At 32.1% G+C, this 19,795-nt stretch overlaps 1 protein-coding gene across 5 annotated transcripts in view; it reads right to left on the bottom strand.

Moving 5' to 3' along the window:
• PPFIA2 (PTPRF interacting protein alpha 2) overlaps nt 1-19,795 on the bottom strand; it is a 452,934-nt gene that overhangs the window by 93,365 nt on the left and 339,774 nt on the right. For all 5 annotated transcript variants that reach the window (XM_049783353.1, XM_049783355.1, XM_049783354.1 and 2 more), the window contains 4 exons: nt 18,038-18,154; nt 4,543-4,764; nt 717-863; nt 232-366 (listed from right to left, as the gene is read on the bottom strand). In XM_049783353.1, the coding sequence (XP_049639310.1) occupies nt 232-366; nt 717-863; nt 4,543-4,764; nt 18,038-18,154 (621 nt within the window). The remainder of the gene's footprint in view (nt 1-231; nt 367-716; nt 864-4,542; nt 4,765-18,037; nt 18,155-19,795) is intronic.

Below are 19,795 nucleotides of genomic sequence, written 5' to 3'. Positions count from 1 at the left end.
TATTTTTATGTACAAATATTATCATTGAAAATACTTAAAAGTTTATGTCCAGGTTTAAATTTGTAAATGTGTAAGGAAATAACATTTAGATACTAATGATTGATGTTAAATAAAACACACATAATATGAAATACAGGAATGCAGCCATATTAAGTTTATTTCTGACAGAGTCTAAAGATATAGGTACTTCTTAAACTATGCATAAATCAATCAACTGCTCCATTTCAGTACCTTTGTCAAAGCTGCAATTCGTTGAGCTAATTCAGCCTCTACTTCAGGTAAAGTTTCAGCTTTTCTCATTGTCTGCTGCAGCTTTTGTTCAGCCAACTCAAGACGTTCTTGCAATTGTCTGTTCTTTTCTTCCATCTGAAAAAGGGAAGGAAACACAAAACAAATCACAGTTAAGATACCAAACACCCATCACTAGGGTCTCTGGTGTTCAGCAACTGTTCTTCAACGAATACAAGCTATTATTTCCATGCCTATCATGCAAACTAGTAATTGTCCACATATTTCCATGATATTATTTGCCCAAAGTCCTTAAAAAAATACTCTTTCTATAAAAGTAAACTGCATATTCAGAATTTGATGTCTTGTTGAGATTCATTATAAAGAATAGAGAATGCCTAATGCCAAGAAATATGCTACTGTCTTCATTTATTTTACTATGGCTAGAACACAAATGACAGAAACAGACCTAGACAGAGATACTACACCTGCCGTAGTATGGCCTCCTTATTTGCCAGCTCATTTTCTAATTTGTCATTCATGTCATGTATGGAGGTAGATTCTCTCTGAGCACTGAGGTAACGCTTCTCAAGGGTTGTGATTCTCTCTTCCATATCTTCCTTCTGTGCCATGGCCTACAATTAAAAACCCCAAAGATTGAGAACAGAATCTCTGATATTTTAGTGAGATTCTATTACTTGATAAAATATTCAGGTATAACAATGACTGTTTTCTTCCGATAAATAATTGATTTGTATCTTTTTTTTTTCTGGTGGAAGGATTTGAGCTTCAATCAAGTTTTCTCAATTAAGCTCTCAGAAGTCTTTATACATTTTGGGTTCATTGAAAGTCTTCTTTTCTCTGAAAATTTAACAAAATGCACTTAAAATTGGTTGGTACAGATCAGGGCATTCTTAGAAAAAAATGTATACACTATGTTATACTTTGACAAGAGCCAATCCTATATGAGCATGAGACCCAAAATACAATAACTAAAGTCTGAAAATGTACCTGTTAGGAAGAGACAAGGGGATGGGAATGAAGGTAAAGTAAAGCTAACACTGCTGATGGGATTGATACTGAAATAGTGTTATTTCAAACTTCATTAAGAAAAACTTCTTAAATTAAGATATCTTAAACAAATTATAACTTTGAAAATAAAGAATAGATAGATGACATCATGGCATAATTATGAATGAGATCAAACTATAAAACTGTTAAAATGGTGGCAACAGTTCTACATTCCAATGCAATTTTCAAATAAGAAATTTATTATTAGTATTTTCATTTTACATAGTTAAAAGTTTCATTTTACATGGTTAAAAGACCAGGGAGAAGTGCTTGATTTGAATCAAATTCACTTATGAATTGTCCAAATGACTTTGAATCCAATTTCATTTGTTACATATATTTCAATTAAAAATGAATTTGGAAAACATAATGAACATATAAGCATAGAAAAAAATTAAATAAAAAAATTTTTCTCCACATACATTTTGTGGTGGTGTGCACAATCATTACAGAGTCTAGGGTAATTGTAAGGTTATGAAGCTACCTACTTCCTTGGTTTTGTAGCTCAAAATTTAAGCTACAAATGACTACAAATGTAGTCAATCCAAAAAATCAGAACAAATTGACCTTCAGAATTAGTACCCGGACACCAGTATGGATTAAATCAATAATCAAGACTGACAGGATAAAGACAAACTAGGTGTAATGAGAATTAAAATTCTAGTTTCTACATTTTAATAAACATAATTTGCTGATTGTTAAAGCACAGACTCCTAGTATATGTATGTGTTTTTGTGGATACTTGGGAGCCCCTACTGACATTTCTTAGTCAAAGCACAGAAGTGTCAATGTGAGGTCAGTGGCATAGCATTGCACTTAACCTGTGAGTAGGTGATTCTCTGAACCACTCACGCTGTGCTCTGGGGGTGCCAGGGCTGCACGTGGAGATGCCTGTTAGGCCTTAAGGGTGCACACAATAATTCTTTTAGAGTCAAGTGGTCCTGGGATCAAACTGGGTTGGTTGCATTCAAGGCATGTGCCTTAACCACTGTGCTATCTCTCTGGTCCTAAGAACAGGTTTTGTTTGTTTGTTTTTGTTTGGGAGCCATAAAAGCAGAGCCCAGGGCCTACTTCTCCTTTCTTTTAAATAATTTGTATTGTGACCGAAGTGAATTAAGAATCTTTCACAATAATATTTAAGGTACATAGTGACAATGAATGAAGGCCATTCCCACCACTAGTGTTGTTCTCCCTCCACCCCTGTTCTCTACATGCATCCCATATCTCCCTCATTTGCCCCCCCAAACTGCTAGTGCAACTGGTCCCTTCTGTGGATAGATTTTGTAGTTTGGATATCAATTTTGTCGTCGTTGACTTTGGGCTTGGTGTTTAAGTCTGGTCACTTTTTATTTCACTTAATGTTCATATGACTGGTCCTGGTACCATCCATTTCCCACCCTCAATTTATGAAGCAGAACAAGATGATTCAAGTTATGTGGTTCAGTTCGGAAAAAAAAAAAAGAAAAAAGAAGAGAAAAGGAAAACCTGGGAGGAGTCCATCGAGAGGTTATAGATATCAATTTAAAAGAAGAAAGGGAAAGAAGAAAAACATAGCCCCCCCCAAAAAAACCACACAAGAAACAAAAACGAAAAAAAAAAAAACAGAAGTTATAAAGAAAAGCACAACAGCAACAATAACAAAAACAACAACCAAATTACAACCACAAGAGCGAGAAAATAAAAAGAAGAGGCTCCCTTTGGGCCTATTTCTTGATCTGCACTAGAGATCACTCCAGGCTGCCTCTGGGAATAATGTGGTGTTCTAGGTTTCAAACCTAAGTCGTTCATTTACAATCTGTACATGTACAATATGTACTTACCTGCTGTACTATGGCTCTGGTCCACCAATCATGGGTTTTAAATCCAGATTGATCCATGTCTTTCTAATTGTAGGGTTTGTTGGATAAGATGGGATACTGGATGTAGGAAAAGTCATGAATTGGTGTTGATTTCACTTAGCCTCGAGTTTCTCACTTAGAATGATGGGAATATGACGAAGGTTTTCCTACCAAATAGCTGGAAATAATTTGGGAACTAAATATAGCATACCTATACTTTATGCCTAAACTATGCCCAGGCATCACATTATCAATCAATTTTGAGTGCCTGTTAAATAATAGATATCTGTGAGGTTAATTAAAAGAGAGTACTGAACAAAACAAGACAAAGGAAAAAATACAGGTGAAATGAATTTAAGAACTCAGTAAAAAAAAATGGAGGCTTGTGAGAAAAAACCAGTTAGAACTAAAATATAAATTGTATAAGAGAGCAATAGGTCCCATGTGATATTGAATAAGTAAGGATAAATGCTAATGTGTAAATAATTAGATCAAATACCATGGCATTAAGAAGATAGAAATAAGGTTAATAACCTTAAGATAGCCATCCCATAGTGATAAGTATGTGGACATCTGGAAATCAGTGTGTGTGTGTGTGTGTGTGTGTGTGTGTAGTCTTCTATTTAAATAAAATTTCTAAAGTCAATAATGGTTTTAAAGAAGGTTTCTAAAGCCAATGATAGCTTTTACAGACATGAAACTGAATGAACTTTCCAGAAGAGTGATTAAAAAGAGCAAAGTTTTTCAAGTTTGGGAGAAGAAATGGAGTGGCAGGCTCAAGAAACTGTAGGGATGCTGGGGACAGAACTTAATTTGATTGTGTGTAAAGCAAGTTCCTGTACTCTTGCTCTGCTCCCAGATAACTTTCTTTCAACCTGACTAGACATAAAAAATGGAAATGTTCTAAAGTTAAGAAGCTAAAATTAAACATCTTGGATCTTTTGCATTAACTATCAAGAATGCCCTTTAATTAAAAAGATTAAGTGATTTTTAAGTATAGCAAGAACAAAATATATAAAGTTTCCACATTCACCCACATTGACATCCACATTCAGAGAAAAAAAAACAACTGAAAGAGAAAATTTAATGTATTATTAAAGGAATATCTCAGTATGTTATGAGGATGTAATTAATTGTTTATGCTCACAATGACAGTTATTTAAAATTAAAACCTTCACTTTATAAAGTTATAAAAACTATGGAACATTTTGACCATAATTTAGATATGATGCCAAATTATTTTCTGCATGTATATTGAGGATTAGTGAGGATATCTGGTAAGTCATATAATACATCTTAAAAATTTACTGTATTTTGAGACAATTCAAAGAATATATGCTATTAGGAAAAATGATAAAAAGCCACCTCAGAAGCAATATTCAAGAAATGATTGTGAATCACATACTTCCCTGATGTCCCTCTGATACTTTGTGTTCATTTCTTCTGTTTTAATGAGATCTTTTCTGGCTGTCTCCGCCTCCTGTTCCACCTCTCCCACCCTCGAGGAGAGGGCTGCTAATCGTTCTTTCATTTGGGCCATTTCATAATTTTGCTTTTCAAGTAATTCTTGTAGTTCCATTATTTGACTAGTTTCATCAGTTGAATCTATAGAACCGTTAGACAGACGCTGTAGAAAGAAAAAGAGAAAACAAAGTTCAGTTAAGATTAGCTTTCTCTTAAAATAAATTTATGAATTGGAAGAAATAAAACCAATTTCAGATTTCACTCGAGGAATAAATTTCTGATATATCTATAGAGAAAAGTTTTAGAAGACACATTTTTTTCTTTTTAGGTTTTTGGGTCACACCCAGTGATGCAAAGAGGTTACTCCTGGCTATTCAATAAGAAACTTCTCCTGGCTTGGGGGACAATATGGGAAGCCAGGGATAGAACCGCGGTTCAACCTAGGTCAGCAGTGTACAAGAAAAATGCCCTACTGCTGCACCACCACTCTGGTCCCAAGACACATTTTTTCTTAAAAAACAAGCAAACAAACAAACCTGTCCTTTGACATACAAATGCAGAGCTAGCCATGTTATTTTCAAACAGGTTAACATGTATTTGATTTTACATATGTGTGTATGATTATAAATACACACATACTATATATGATTATGCATGTGTATATATACAACAAACATACATCATACGCATATTTGTTAGTGAAGAGCACTACTATATAATAAGAAGTCAATATATGGCAGCTAATAATACAATTATTTGGAATATTTTTCTTTTTTTTTTTTTTTTTTTTGGAATATTTTTCAATAAGAGCAGTTACATTCATATGATGCAGATCATATTATTAAACTAAAGATGCATAAAGTAAGTTATATTTTCTCTATCTATTTAGAATCTTTCACATGCTTGCAATATTTATTTACAATGACACAAATAAAAGTACTTACAAAATATTTTCCTTTCAAAGAAGGCGATTCCTGCTATGAATCTCACCTACCCAGAAAAACAGTACTGCCCAGAAAGAGTCCTATTGTCTCTATTACTAAGAAGATGAAAGACACCAGAATGCATAATTAAACCATGGGAGAAAGGTGGAAAGGGTTTTGGTACTGTAAAACTGTTTTATTCCTTTCTTTGAAGAGTTTTTCTATAAATCAGGGAAAACCATGTCTCTAAAGGTGGATCCTCGCAGGGGTCCTCAAACTTTTTAAACAGGGGGCCAGTTCACTGTCCCTCAGACCATTGGAGGGTCTGACTATAGTAAAAACAAAACTTATGAACGAATTCTTATGCACACTGCATATATCTTATTTTGCAATGAAGAAACAAAACACATACAAATACAATATGTGGCCCGGGAGACATAGTTTGAGGACCACTGCGACAGCTTAGCTGTACTGGAGAAGTTTGGTGATGAGGACACAAGAAGACATTTTATGGCTTCATATCTATGATGTATTCTTTCTTATTTCAGATAAATTTGCACCATTTTTTCAGTACCTCTGGCTCCTATTTTATAACTAAATAAATTTATTTCAAGGGAGTCCTATTTATAATGATTTTATAATTTGTAGGGGAGTTGGGCCTTACTCAATGGTGCTTGGGCTATTCCTGACATGTAAATAGCTACAGATGTTAATCAATTGGGGAACCAACTGAATAAAGCTTGGCAGTTTGCAGTGCAAGTAACTCAATGCCTGGACTATTTTTAGAGCTCTGTAATTTTGTAATTCTCAACCAGTAAACAAGTATAAAACTATTTTAACACTTTGGTTAGCATTTCATCTCCTTTTGTATAACACTGATATTGTAATTTTGTGTACCAAAAATGTTTATCTACCATATTAGTTCTCTAATTTTTTTTTTGCTGTTTGTTTTATTTGGCCACAACCAGTGGTACTCAGGTTATACTCCTGAATCCGAATTCATAAAATGGACCGGTTGATTATATATGGTGCTGGGGATCCAAATGCAAGGCAAGTGCCCTTCCAACTGAACAATCCTCTGGAACCCATGCTGTGATTTTTTCTTGTGTCATTTCACACCACTGATGATTATTAGAAATACAGTGTCACTGTAGATCAAAACTGTTAGAGAAAAGAAATACAAAATCTATTAAAATAATGGAAACAATATTAAAGAGTTCATAGGAAAAGTGACTAAAAGAAAGTAGTATTGATAGGTCATTAATATTAAACAGCTGAGAAAACGCAGATGTAAGAAGCAGAGCAAGATTAGATTCACTTTCAAGATGTTTTTTTAAGACATGATTTGGGGCTATCTAATACTTTGAAGGTGTCTCAGAATAACTGTACAACCAGTAATGATCTTCTGTTACAAACAAATCATAAAGAGAGGATGCTTGGATGATCAGATCTCTCTTCACTCGATATTGGTCTTAATAAGAATAAACTCATTTTCTAAAGGTGTGTCTATTGCAAAGGTATGAGAGACTACATACATACATACATACTACATACATACAGGTCTGCATTATTGTGAGCTAATAAAAATAGATAGCAATTTTATGAGCACAATTTACTTGAGTGATTTTCACATAGTATAAAACTTTCTACATATTTAAGCTATTGAATCTTTTTCTAATAATAATATAACTGGGAACTTATTAAGAAAAGAAATCTAAAGACTATGGGTAGTAAGTTTTATCCAAATTTGTGATAAGCAAAGAATATTATTTTACTATAACTTTTTAGAGTCTTGTAAGAATATAAAATATCTTTAAGTATGTAAATTCCCTACTAATGACAAGACAACTTGTGATTTGCTAAATTCACTGCCTCATATTTAGAATTCTAGTAAACTAAAAAATATTTTAAAATAAATTATTGCTTATTTGGCTTTGAAACTGTTATATAGAATTAAAAAAATGCAGTTTATACTTTAGACCTATTATAAGTAATGTTGGAAATAGAATCAGAAAATTACAAAGCTGATGTGAATTAGATGCAGATTTCTGAAACCAAGTTAAGCATATTGAACATTTACCACTTTACCTTTAATTAGAACATGTGAAATCAAAGAATAAAATTATATATTCTGCATGGCTTAGATAAGTACCAAGAATGAACTTTGTACATGAATTTGTGTATAAATAAAAACATATTTAATAAATACTTTAGTCCAACTGAAGGATGTTAAATTTCTAATTAGAAAACCAGTAATTCCAATTCCATGCACCTGAGATCCATTAAAATCTTGTTTAAAAATAGTTTATACATGGGCCAAACCTAAAAGGTATTTTACTAAATAGAAACAGTAATATGGCAATCAAAACATTTTTAAATGTTAAACACTTTAATTCCTTGAAGCAACAAATGTATACTGAATAATTTGTGAACTATGGAATATTGACAATGTGTGAAAAAATGTCCAAACTCAATTAAGTGTTCACAAGCAAAGTGTATAAAAATTAGTAAACACAAATCAAATGATTTATTTTATGGTGTTATCAATAAATGATTTCCCAATTTCTGAGTAGATAGGTCATTTAAAAACTGTCAATATCTAAAACCCATCACCTTTATTTGAGATCACTGTTTATCCAGATTTATTTTTAAATTGTGTTCTTTATCATAACTAAAAGATAAAGTTCTGAGAAGCTCAATGCTTATTTTAATAGCATTATTGAGAAATTATTTTCTACCAAATTTATTGTTTTAAACAATAATTATTATCAGCATTTAGTTCACACTTAAAGGCTTGCACAATTATGAATATAAAATGAGAACATTTTAATCATCCAAAATGGAAAATTCTTACCCATTTAGCAATTCTTTACTACTCACAACTCCAGCCCTAAGCAACAAAAATTTTGCAAGTCATTTTTTCATTGCCTTTATTATTAGGATTATTTTTCTTCTTAATATTTGAAGACTTATTCACACTGAAGTCTGCTAATAGAACTGTTAGCATTTAATGTTAACAGAACATTCATATACTGAATGTTATCTATATAGTTTCCATGTATTATGAGTTTAGATAATTTCAACCAATTGACTACTGTGAATAATATTTCTAGGAACATCTGTTTACAAGTTTTTTAGTAGAACATATTTTGCTTTATTTTTTTACTCATTGCCATGCTCATTAGTTACTTCTGGCTCTGTGCCTGGGAGTCATTCTGGGTGTTGTCCAGGGAACCATGCTGTGCCGGGGGTTGAATCCAGATCCTGAAAGCAAAACTTTCAGTCCACCAAGATATTTTTTTGGCCCCTGAAAACATATTTCCAGTTCTCTTCGATATATTCTTAATAGAACAATTATTGGATTATATGGTAAATCTAAATTTAACACTTTGAGCCATTTCCCAAAGTAATTACGCCATATTTTATTCCCAACAACAATAATGAAAATTGCAGTTTCCTACATCTTCCTTAAAATTAAATGCAGGAATACTGTGCTCTTGGGCATTTACCAATAAGGCCTTCATAGTCCCCAGCTCTGCAAGAATGAACATCACTGAATCCCTAGAGCAGCCCCATTGGATAGATGTATCACCCAGGATGGACCTGAGCTCTCTAATGTGTAGAAATGTGTGATTTTCATTTATGTTTCCCAATGACTAATCATGATGAACATTTTTTTCATGAGTCTATAGCACATTTGTATAAAATGTTTAGTCAAATTCTTTGTCCATTTACTGACTGGGTAACTTTTAAGAACTTTTGAAATTATTTCTTATATATCTTCTGAATAAAAAATCTTCATACACATGTGAGTTGCAAATATATCTTCTCTAGTTGTGGTCAATTTATTTGCTTGATTTAAAATGCTGTTTGAAATGTATGCATTTTGGGGCCGGAGAGATAGCACGGAGGTAAGGCCTCCGTGCCTTGCATGCAGAAGGATGGTGGTTCGAATCCTGGCATCCCATATGGTCCCCTGTGCCTGCCAGGGGCGATTTCTGAGCATAGAGCCAGGAGTAAACCCTGAGCACTGCCGTGTGTGACTGAAAAACCAAAAAAAAAAAAAAAAAAAGAAATGCATGCCTTTTAAATTATTAATTTAATTTATACATAAATAAAGTACTAAATTATTTATACAATTTAATACAATTTACCAGCTTCTTTCCTTTGGAGCTTGAACATTTTGTGTTCTAAGAATATATTCTACCCTAATGCAAGCTTATGAACACTTAGAATCTTTTTTATATATTTAAATTTTAATGTATTTAAATTTCTAATTTTCAAATTTAAGCATTGTTCATTTTTTCAATATATGTATTTTTTCATTTCTTAAGCTCTACTATGTGATAGGTAGAAAGCAATAGGTTTTTAGGATTTTCTTTAATGTGGTGCTTTATTCATGACATCAGGGATACTGCTTTCTAGAAGAAAATGACATCTAAACAACTATAAAGCATTATAATGAAATGCCATTATGATAGTATTTACTTTCATATTTATGTTGTAGGATCAAAGAAAGTATACTATTTGTGATAATCATTGATTTGGATCTTTCAAATAAGATAAGTATGATTTCAAGTAAAACATGGGCAAAGGGATTATTTGAGGAAGAGAAACTGAACAAAGTTTGGAAGCATTTTCTGTATGGATAAAAGATAGGGACATACTATGAGAAAATGAGTACATATAAGATATAAAAGAGAGCAAATGAAGTTTTGAGTTAGACAACTTTAGCTTTCAACATGAAAGAGAACTTACTTTATATGCAAAAAATGACAAGATAGTTAAAAGCTTTTCTACCTGGAAATAACAGGCAACATTTTTATGAAAATTATTCTCCATTATTCTGATAATCTATGCATAGTCTTTTTCAACTAATAAAAATTAGTGACATCTGCTTATTTTCTCAGCATTCACTTTTTCTTTTACTCCATTCGCAGCTAGCATTGCCAGCTGAAATATAACAGACCAAATTAAAATTGAATTTTAGCAAAACAAAAACATGTGCACTGTAAAAAGTCACATGTTTTATTAAGACAAGCTTATCCTGAAAAAATTTATTAATAAAAATTGATTTTAGACTAAAATGCAGTATACAAATCATGCATCTAAAAACAAAATAGAAAAATTGAAATAACACTTGGTTTTAGGTATTCTAAGGTAACCAGTAGGTAATGGGATCAGTGAGAGTGCGTATAGATGGGTAGGTTTTTGAAAGATTGAGGATCATTAGATGTTGGATTCTGTGTGAAAGGTACTGATATAGAATTGACATATTTTCATATCCAATCTATCCTTCTACTGTTTTATAGTTATACCATGACTCTTAAAATATAATAAAATAGATAAATTGTAAATATTTTGTAAATCAAGGCAAATTAGAATGGTAACCTGGGCACAGGTGTTAAAGCACTGACTTTTGTGAGAGTGTTTCTAATCTTTGGAAGTAGTGGGTATGACATGGATCAGAAGTAAAGACTATAAAGTAGGATCCACAATATTTAGCTTTCGATCAGAAAGCTTAATTATTGAGATAAAATTTATAAAAGAAGCAGATTTGGTGTAAACATGGGTAGAAACCAAAATGGAGTTTGGGAAACAAAGTTTGTGATAACTAATTATGTGTTAAAAATGATGTCAGGGTAGGCTGTTGCATAAAAATGGTTGTACATAGTCAGTACATGGATAATTTCCATTGAAAAATTACATACCAGGGCAAGATCATATGGGGAATAACCATCAGATGGTAATTGACATATTATGAAGGTATTCTCATGTTATTTAATCAGAATACTTTTATCAACACTATTTATATATATGTTTGTTAATCCAGCAAAATTTATATATTTTTTACTTTTATATATAAAGTATATATGATTTTAATTAACTTTTAAATTAAAAAATTTTAGGGGGGATTGGACAAAGATGGGGAGCATTGGTGGTGGGAATGTTACACCGGTGTAGGGGGATGCTATTTTTATAACTAAACCCCAACTACAAACATGTTTTTAATCATGGTGCTTAAATAAGGATATTATTTAAAAAATAAAAATGTTAAAAATATATTTTAAAATTTAAGTGTACTGTTTTTTCATCTCATCACAATGAGTTATATTTTTATATATTTAATTGCTACTCAATTTTCCTAATTGAGTATTTAAGGGATAGTCTAATCAAACTCAGATTTTTCTAGACTAAATTTTTGGGCTTTTTCCTTACAGGGTTTAATATCCAAGGTTTACAGTTCCATTGGTGAAAACATACTCTTTCCAGTTTCCTCAGATTAAAAAAACCTTGATTCCTGCCTTGCCATGACTTCTTATCCAGTCTTTTAGAGAAGTCCATTAGCTTTATCTTTGCCATGTATGTTAATCCTTTCCTAATCACCACTGACACCCCTGTTTGGGAAGCAGCCAGCCTTCTGCTCATGTCAAGCAATCATCTTCTTTCATTAGGAGTAACTTCTTGTAAGATGAAGTGAACTGAGTGGTTTTACTTAACTGTGGATGTATCTTGTGGCAACTGCCTTTCATGTAATTGATCTTATTTTTAGCCAGGGTATTTTGTGCCAATAATAATTCAAGTATCAGTATCATTTTTTTTTTTGTTGCTGCTTTGAAGAACAGAGGTACAATAGTGTTAATGTTTTAGCTTTTGGTGTGGAAATTACTATAACTCCAACACCATCAAAGTGCCAAAGACCCACCACTACTGTGCTTATGATACTTCTTATACTTTTTAATTGGCAAGGGTAGGCCACATCCAGCAGTGTTCATGGGTTACTTTTGGCTCTGTGATGGAAAGAGACCCTTTCAGTATTCACAGGACTATGTTTGGTGTCAGAGATCTAAGCAGAGTTGGCTGCATTGCAAAACGAGTGGGTGCCTTAACACATATGTGACATTTTTTGTTCCATTATTGTCCTGATGTCATTTCTAGTATGTTCCTTCCATCCTTACAATCCAATCATCACCCTGATCATGCCATTTTAGTATCAGTCCTGAGTCAAAATGCAGAAATTTATTTCATCGGATATTTCCTAGCATCTTGATTTGTTTATTAATTTATTATACATAAGTGAGACCATTGGCAGTTCTTCCTCTTTCTGAATTAACATGACATCTAAGTCCAAGTCATACAGGGAAGGTGTCAAAGGAAGCATTAAAGCAAAAATGGTATGAACTACAGCAGGAGAATGGGAGGGGGAGTAAATGGGCAGATCAAGTGCTATTTTGTGATCATTCTCATACCCTGAATGATCTTGAGCAAAGGAGTGATAATCCATTAGAAAAGTGTTTGCTTTACTTTTGCAACATACTGGAATTCAATGCATTTTCACAACCTCTTCTTGTGTTAAGGGGTGCTTGTTTGCTCAATCCTCTTTGGAGACTCCAAAGTCCTAGAAGATCCAATAGGACGAGGTCTATGGCTTCCTATTTCTTCCTATTTCTGATGGTTGGTATTGCTGTCCTTATTTTTGCTTTTTTCCTGAATATAACCATCCAGTCATAAATTGATATTCCTGTTAGCTATTCTAACAATCTCTTAGCTCCTTTAATTAGTCTATCTATATTTCATGCTATAACATTTGTTTTCATTCTCTCTTCTATATGGGATGTTCTAATCTAGAAATGAACATGGCTACAGCCTCAGTTATTTTGAAGGGGCCATTACATATTTAAACGTGAAAACTGCCTCCATCTCTATTTATTCCTATGTCTTCTGACATTTCTATCCTTTCTACCTTTATTATTTCTTCAATAGTTTTATTATCTTTTAAGACACCATATGACTTGCTTCTTATTTATTTTTGGTTAACCAACTTCATTTTGCTAAGTTAAAATTTCAGGAGATAAATAATTACATATTTGCTGTATTACAATTCCTAGAATGATGTTTGGCATATAGTAGGTATAGGACACATTTTTAAACTACATACATATTTTGGTTATTCTATTCTCTTAAATAAAATATTATATGATAGTAAGTTTTCTGAATAGGGGCATGTATATATAGGCTATTAATGAACAACTTAATTTTTCATAAATGGTTAAAGTACAAAATTAAGAGGATGATTGCACAAATATGGAAATATTTTATAAGTGATCATAAAAGTCAAATTAATAATGTTCTCTAAAGTTTCAGTGTATTATACAGAGAAATTGTCTTTATTGCAGAAAAATACAAAGCATATCTAGAGATATGCTTTAAATGTATATGAATGTAAGTAGTATGTTAGAAATATATAGTCTACAAATAAGAAAAAGTGGAAAGGACAAAATGCTAAAGTTTCCTTATATTGACCATGCTAACTTCTGATGAGGTGAGACCAGTCATTTAAATATAGTTTCCAATTTGGCAGATAAATACCAAAATTATGTCTCTCTTTGTATTTGATACAAGTCTTTAGAATATTAGTATTTGTTATCCTTCTTCTAGGATTAGCCCATAGTTAAAAATTACTAAAATGTCATTTGAAAAATATAGAGAAAATTAGTGTGACAATTTTATCTTTTATTTCATAGCTATTCTTTGTTTTGAGTACAAACTAAGGCAACATCTAGTTCTTTTGCCAAAATTGTGGTGAATTAAACACATTTAACTTTAATTTTAAGTGATAAATAATGCTTACTTAAAATATATAACTGCAAACATATAATTTCTATTTTAGTAAAAATAATTAAATTCTCCTGGGATAAACATTTTTATAAGATTTTTCCAGAGAATTTGGAAGCTATATTAACTTCACATTTTTATAAATTAGTGAAGAAAAAATATTTGCTTGTCATTTTAATTTCACTTTTGAAGATCTATTATACTAAAGACGATAATTTTATTTAGATTAATTAATATTTAATTAATATATAATGTTGCACACAGTAAGTATATAAAACATAATACAGGTATACATAGTGAAGTAATTGTTATAAGGTTAGATAAAACATTTGTCCAAATAGTTTTTGATGACTTTGTGAGCATTCTTTTAAAAGGTTGCTTTTTTTGGCAGTGAGAGTATTTAGTTTCAAATACACTATTTTAAGAATTTTTTAAAATAATGTCTTTATTTAAGCACCATGATTACAAACATGTTTGTAGTTGGGTTTCAGTCATAAAAAGAACACCCTCCTTCACTAGTGCAACATTCCCACCACCAATGCCCCATCTTCCTCCTTACCCACCCCCTGCCTGTATTCAAGACAGGCATTCTATTTCTCTCACTCACTACCATTGTTCATGATAGTTGTTACTGTAGTTATTTCTCTAACTGCACTCAGCACTCTTTGTGGTGAGCTTCATATAGTGACCTGGTTCTTCCAGCCCTCATCTCTATCATCTCTGGATTTTATTAAAATAATATATTTTCTTTTTCTTAAAACCCATAGATGAATGAGACTATATCTATCTCTCTCCCTCTGACTTATTTCACTCAGCATAAGAGTTTCAATAACCATCACTGTATAGGAAAATTTCATGACTTCATCTCTCCTGACAGTTGGTTATTTCCAGATTCTGGCCATTGTAAATAGTGCTGCAATGAATATAGGTGTGTAGCAGCATTTTTGTACTGTGCGTTGTATGTGCGCATGCGCATGCGCGCGCGCGCGTGCGTGCGCGCGTGCGTGCGTGCGTGTGTGTGTGTGTGTGTGTGTGTGTGTGTGTGTGTTCCTAGGGCATATCCCTGGAAGTTGTATAGCTGGATTATATGGGAGCTCAATTTCTAGTATTTTAAGTAAACTCACTTGGGGGGGTGAGAACTAGGAGGAACAATTTTGTGTTGATTATAATTATATGTTTAAAATTAATTTGGACATATTTGATAGTATTCTCATGTTTTTCATGCCTATATTTTAAGTCCTTGAGTCTCTTCTAAAGAACTTCATATGCATATGTTCAAAGTTTTCATATTTAACATATCATGATTTATTAATCTTTCTAGAGTAAATGGGAAAAAGGTGAGGACAAAGTGTAGCATTAGCAATTTATATCAGCATTAATTTTAGATTAGAATAAATATATCATCATTTGCATAATAAATATCAAGCACTTTTTTGTTTTTTTGTTTTTTTGTTTATTTTTTAAGCACTTACTTTTTACTTTTAAAAAATTGTACCATAAAATGTATAGTTTAAAATTAATTATTGACTATTTGGTCAGAGATGTACACCAATTTTTTCAATAATTAATATAATTAGTCTATTATTAATCATTTAAAGGAGCTTTAAGATAAATTATAAAACATGAAATACATAAAAATTTTAATGAAGTCATTGAATGGGAAGATAAAACACAGTAAACAACCCATATGTAGGGTTTTAAAAATAGAAATAATAAGAATATGGAATACCTAGAGATGGTAATTAATTTTAAATTGTAGACACATTTGTAACGCATTAATTAGGCTGAATGAAATGCATGCACAGATGATTAAAATAGTTATGGGCATCATATTCAAATAATAAAGTCTATGTGGTACACTATCGGTACATATTAGACCAAGAGTAATTTCAGGAGATACTTTTAAATACTTCTGCCAATCTTATATCTTAGAAAATATCTCTTCTCATTCCAAAAGATTGCTATGTACCTAAAGTAAAATTTGATTTTACCTCTAGATCTTTAACTAGTATGTTATAATATAAAAATAATAATGCTGATTAAATATTTATCCCCAAACATATAAACTGGTAAATTGTATGGCTAAATAAGAAAGAGTTTCATAGGGTTGTAGTGATAGCACAGTGGTAGGGCATTTGCCTTGCATGTGACTGACCCAAGACGGAGCAATTTCTGAGCACATAGCCAGGAATAACCCGAGTGTAGCCCAAAAACAAAGAAAAGAAAGAAAGAGTTCCTAAATTTTGGGGCTATTTCTGGTCATTTGCTTGTCCAACATATATTTAGCTCTGACTATATATTAGGTATTATACAAACTGTATAGAAAATCATTAGTCATTATACATACTGAATATTAAAAATTAAAATAAAGCGTAGTGTAAGTATTTTGCTTAGCAGGAGTCTCAAACTCAATTTACCGGGGGGGCCGTAGGCAAAGCCGGGGTGATCCTTGAGTGCAAAGTCAGTAGTAAGTCTTGAACATTGGGGGTGTGTGACCCAAACAACTAAAACAAAACAAAACAAAAAAGATTCCTCTAGGGCAGGGCCACAAAATGTTGTACGGAGGGACGCAAACGGCCCGTGGGCCACGAATTTGAGACCCCTGGCCTTAAAGTAATATTACTGATGAATACAAAGATTAAAATTTGAACCCAGATTTTTGCTTCCAGTGTCATATTTTATACTACTAGCAGTGTTTTCCATTTCTCTTATTACATTTGTCCTCTTTGTTCTGTTCTTTGTAACTGGTCAATTATATTTCATTCAATCATTTTCTCCATCCATTATTTTAATCACTAAAACTCTAGTATAAATTTAGCACCTACCATCTTAGGTAGATGTTCAGAATAATCTGGTTGTTTTGCTCCAAAACAACAAAATGTAGAAAAAAAAAAGACCAATTCAAGCGACTAACAAAATTATTAAAGAACATAAATCAGTAACTACTGGATAACCCAAAACTTAAAGCCTATAATATCTGTGATCTGTGGAAACTCTTTGTTAATATCCATATTCCTCTTTAGCACTCAAATACTGTATCAGTCAAAATAACTACAATTTATAGTTTTATATGAGATTGATTCTATTCCTGGTATTAGCACAAACATTGAGGGCAATGTTGGCGGCTCTGCTGACAGAGATCTCTACTGTCTGAGATCTTTGGTGTTGCACGCCGTTGCTCACAGCAGCACGGTCAAGTGTGTACAGGTGTCATAGCTAAAGTTTGCCATTCCAGGAAAGGAGACAAACTAAAAGCAAGGGATGAATGAAAAATTTTCAGGAGTATGTCCCTTGCCACAAAGGCACACATGTTAGCATAGCAATGACCCAGAAAACACTGCCAGCAAAATGTGTATGAGCAATTTTGCTACAAGAACTATAGTCAGATAATTGGTTATAAAACCTGATTTGCAATCCCAAGTGAGCATCACAACTGTGTGTGTGTGTGTGTCTGTGAGGGGGTGGGGAGAGAGAGAGAGAGAGATAAAGAAACTCCTAATCATTTCAACATCAATAGAGGGAAGGAAAATTCTGAACATATAAATGATATATATGCATCTATATATAATACATTTATACATAAACTATAAATGTATTATAAAAGTGCATAATTATGCACATAAATGCATATTATTATAAGTGTATCAATTAAATGTATTATGAATATATTTTTAAAATTAGAATGTATTATAAATGTTGAATACTTTTAAGGAAATTCAATAATGTAAAATTTTAAAAAGGTATGAAAAAAATACTTAAAAAAAAGTAAGTGGCATAAATGACAAGTAAATTTGACCAATAAAACAACACAGTGAAGTGCATGTCCTATTATAAAAACTTCATATTCCTGCCAAATGACAGAATGTGGTAGCAGTGTCACAGAAAACATGGTCTTACCTTCTCATGAATTTTCTGGCCAGGTTCCAACCCTTCCAGATGTTCTGACTCTGTAGATCCCTCACTTGAGGCCATTTTTCTCTGTATATGAACATTTTGTTCACGCAAGGCAACAATCTGAAAAACAAAAGGCTCATAGCTTTATAATTTAGAGTAGAGCATAAAGTTAAAAATTTATGTTTAATAAATAGCAAAAAACCCTCAACGTGCAAACATTAAATTTACTGATTATTTCAAATATAAATTTGAATTTAGATGTGTTGGTGTTAATAGTAACTACAAGAAAGTTAATTTATTTAAATATATTTTCTTTGGAAATGTATCAATTTTATTGGAAATGTGTTGAAATAAGAGTGTGATTTAAGTGACATTCATTGAGGAAGTATTTTTAAATCAATTTATAAAGTGTGAATTTAAAATTGAAATCAGTATATTTTAAAGTATAAACAAAACATTATGAAAAATTAAAAATTGAAGACTAGGTATGAGAGAATTCAATACACTATGGAGATAGCATATCTTTAATTTTAAAATAAGAAAGTACAAACATTAGACTTAATATTGCAGCACTTTCAGGAGCATGGGAATTTAAATGCTCCTTGTCATTATTTCAAGGGACATTGACTTGTTGTCATTAGAATAATATACTTACTTTACAAAAATAATCTCAGAAGGCAATTAACATACAATTTCAGCTGAATTTTATAGGTATGCCACTTGAAATTAAATTATATATTCTCTAATAACAATGATGGAAAACATTATCATTCTAATATATTGTGTGTTTGATTGGCTACTCACAAACCTAGCCACACACCCTCCTTCCCCTGTTGGTTGGCCTGTTTGTTTAGGTTACAACCAACTGTGTATATGGAACTGACGCCTGATTCAGTACTTGGGGAATGCCCTTGGTGATACTTGGGAAACCATGTAGTACCAGAATTGAATCAAGACTTTTAGCACACAAAGGATCTTTCACTTCATTTAGCTTTTTATCCAATACAGCATATTATAATAATATATTTGATATTTATAATACTATATTGAAATGTTTTAATTAAATCACTGTAACATTAATTTCATGAAAAATTGTCTTATAAAATAAAACCTGATAAATACATTAGTAAAATATAGTTAGAATTCACCTGTATTTAGGAAAAGAAATCAATATTCATGCTTTTTAAGAACATAGTACATTTTAATCATATAATTGTTTTATATAGAAATTATGAAATAAGTATATCAAATAGATAAAAAAATCAAGTCAATAAAAGAATGGATATGTAGCATTTTTCCAGTTACTCTCTACTGCTTCAATGACCAAGACACTACCATGTGTTTCAGCATCTAAACATATAGTACATCTGTACATAAGGCAGCACCACCAAAAACTGACAAAGACCCTTCTAGCTCGAAGTACTTCAATCACCAAGAGTTTCACTTGTCCTATTCTTGCACATTTATAATCTATCACACATAGAGCAGCCAAATAAATTCATCATTAGTGAAAGGGATTAGGGGAGCAACTCTGTCCATTCCTCTTAATACTGGACCCAGTAGTGAAGGCCTAATATATCAGAGGTCAGATCAGGAGTGCTCTGGTGGGAGAGAGTGGGTCACACCTAGTGGTTCAGAAAATGTCTTAACAACTTTGGGACCCTGTGGATGCCAGGCATACTCTCTAAGCCTCTTATCTATGTTCTTAGTGTAGATTAATATTTTTTCTTTTCATTTTTGTTTTTGGTTATAGCAGGCAAT

The sequence above is a fragment of the Suncus etruscus genome, chromosome 11 (genome assembly GCF_024139225.1).
Source record: "Suncus etruscus isolate mSunEtr1 chromosome 11, mSunEtr1.pri.cur, whole genome shotgun sequence".
NCBI lineage: Eukaryota > Metazoa > Chordata > Mammalia > Eulipotyphla > Soricidae > Suncus > Suncus etruscus.
This window is presented reverse-complemented; position numbering and strand designations above follow the sequence as displayed.